The sequence below is a fragment of the Harmonia axyridis genome, chromosome 7, assembly GCF_914767665.1.
Source record: "Harmonia axyridis chromosome 7, icHarAxyr1.1, whole genome shotgun sequence".
Taxonomy (NCBI): domain Eukaryota; kingdom Metazoa; phylum Arthropoda; class Insecta; order Coleoptera; family Coccinellidae; genus Harmonia; species Harmonia axyridis.
In genome coordinates, this window is record NC_059507.1 from 11,732,449 (window position 1) to 11,734,378 (window position 1,930).

General features: G+C 37.1%; 1 protein-coding gene across 1 annotated transcript; it reads right to left on the reverse strand.

Moving 5' to 3' along the window:
- Positions 1–417: 417 nt before the first annotated feature.
- Positions 418–1,497, reverse strand: LOC123684542. The gene has a single exon (XM_045623834.1). The coding sequence runs from the start codon at positions 1,495–1,497 to the stop codon at positions 418–420; it is 1,080 nt and encodes a 359-aa protein (XP_045479790.1).
- Between the last annotated feature and the right edge of the window lie 433 nt (positions 1,498–1,930).

Below are 1,930 nucleotides of genomic sequence, written 5' to 3' on the forward strand. Positions count from 1 at the left end.
GTTGCATCTTTAAATTTGGTGGTGGTGGGTTGAAATGTTCTAGCTCATTCAGATCAATAACCATGAACGACTGCCCCATGCCCAATAAATATTTCTTTTTTTGATGGCCCTTCACGTACACTATATCCATATCTGAGAGTAATCTGCTAAGAATATCACAAACATCGCGAAGTTCTACACTTCCAGAATTATATTTTATACCATGAAAATTATTTTCCAACCATCTTATTAGCTTCTGATCTTGCACCGATAAAGATGAAAATTTAACTTCAGGTTTCACAATATAATGTGCAATTTGGTGCCCATTATTTACACACATCTCTTTTGGTTGGAAGTTGCCATTAATTGTGAAACCTTGAAAATCTACTACTGCCACTTTCATCTTGATATGGTGACTGCTCTTGCTGAACTGAATCCTCAAAAGTTTGTTAATTTTCTTATAATTTCGCTAAGTGGGTGGTACTCGATGACGTTGTCATGAACAATGACGCAGTACACTCTGGTGTTGGCAGGGAAACCTTTTCTCGCTTCAATCTCCAATTTAACATCAACGGTGGCGAATTTATAAGTTTCATCCCGTTTAGAACAATCAATAACAAATAAAAAACGTGACTTGTATTCACCATAATCGAGCACTGCTGTATTCCCTGTTCTTCTACCAGTATAAGTTTTTGCAAATTCACAATAATTATAATGAGCTTCGCTATAGTCATTTTGATCGAAATTCAGTCGCAATCTTTCTTGAGGATAATATTCACCATTGAGTAAAACACGTATATCTGAAGTGTCAACATTCTCAAAGTAATTTGGATCTTTAGTGGGGTTGTCTTTTCGATCCGAGTGAAAGCAGCATATAACATATCGAGGACATTCCACAATAGCACCCGTTTTAATGCTCCATAATTCCTGAGTTGCTCCAGCCGTAAGAACTGGAAGTTGATGGACTTCCCATTTCCTGAATGGAAGTAAGATAGGTTTATCACTTTTTATCATGGATAGTAGATTGAGTTTAATCTCATCATTTGGATGCACATGTTTAACTCTCAGCTCTATATCGCTGATTGTAATTTGCCCCTTTGTCGCTCCATTCTGCTCACCTGTTCCTGCTGTGACTATCATGCAATTGCTATCGTTACGAGCTCTAATTAACCGAATCACCTGTTTTCCACACATTGCTTTCGGGTAATCATTAAACACGTTGAGCAAATGTTTGAGGGGTATACGTATAGCAAATGTACCATCATCATTTTGCAATGGTCCATCAGGAAAATTCCATCCAGCTTCATTTAATCCACTATTATCCCCTTTCTCATAACACAAAAATCCTCTTATTAGTGATACGAGTCCTGGATCTTTAACAGTTTCCACTTCTGTACCACATAATTCGTAGGTTATTGAGTCAAAAAGAAAAGCGCCATAATTATTCACCAGCTTCAAAGTTCCTGCGCCTGCGGTTTTTCTCAATTGCCCCCTTATGAAAAGTGCTGATTCATACATCAGAAACCATATATCTGGTCGGTTAATAACAATTTCAATTGTATCATTGTTGTTGAATGATTTTATGAATGGTAGGTATGTGCGATTTTCCACACGAACAATTGAATCATCTTTATCCACCGGTTGATAAATGTCAAACGTGTGGCCTGACAACATAGCCAAGCGATTGTAGTATTCTTCTATTTCTCTGGGATATACTCGTAAGTTGTTGTTGTTGCTTCTCTGAGTGGTGTTGTTGTACTAATGACTTTTTCTCTGGATGGATGGCGTATTTATTATGCTGAAAGTGTTGAGGGAAAATCAAGACCATTTCTTCAGTTCTAAGCGAACAATAATCTCTTCACCTCGAAAATTGACAAAGTTGAAATCCTGATCAAGTATGTTCAAAGTGATATTGTCAATTGTTCCACTACTACTTACAGGTAGATAAATC

What these genes read in the sequence shown, in the direction of transcription:
- LOC123684542 (XM_045623834.1), bottom strand. Translation starts at nt 1,497, where the DNA reads ATGTATGAATCAGCACTTTTCATAAGGGGGCAATTGAGAAAAACCGCA.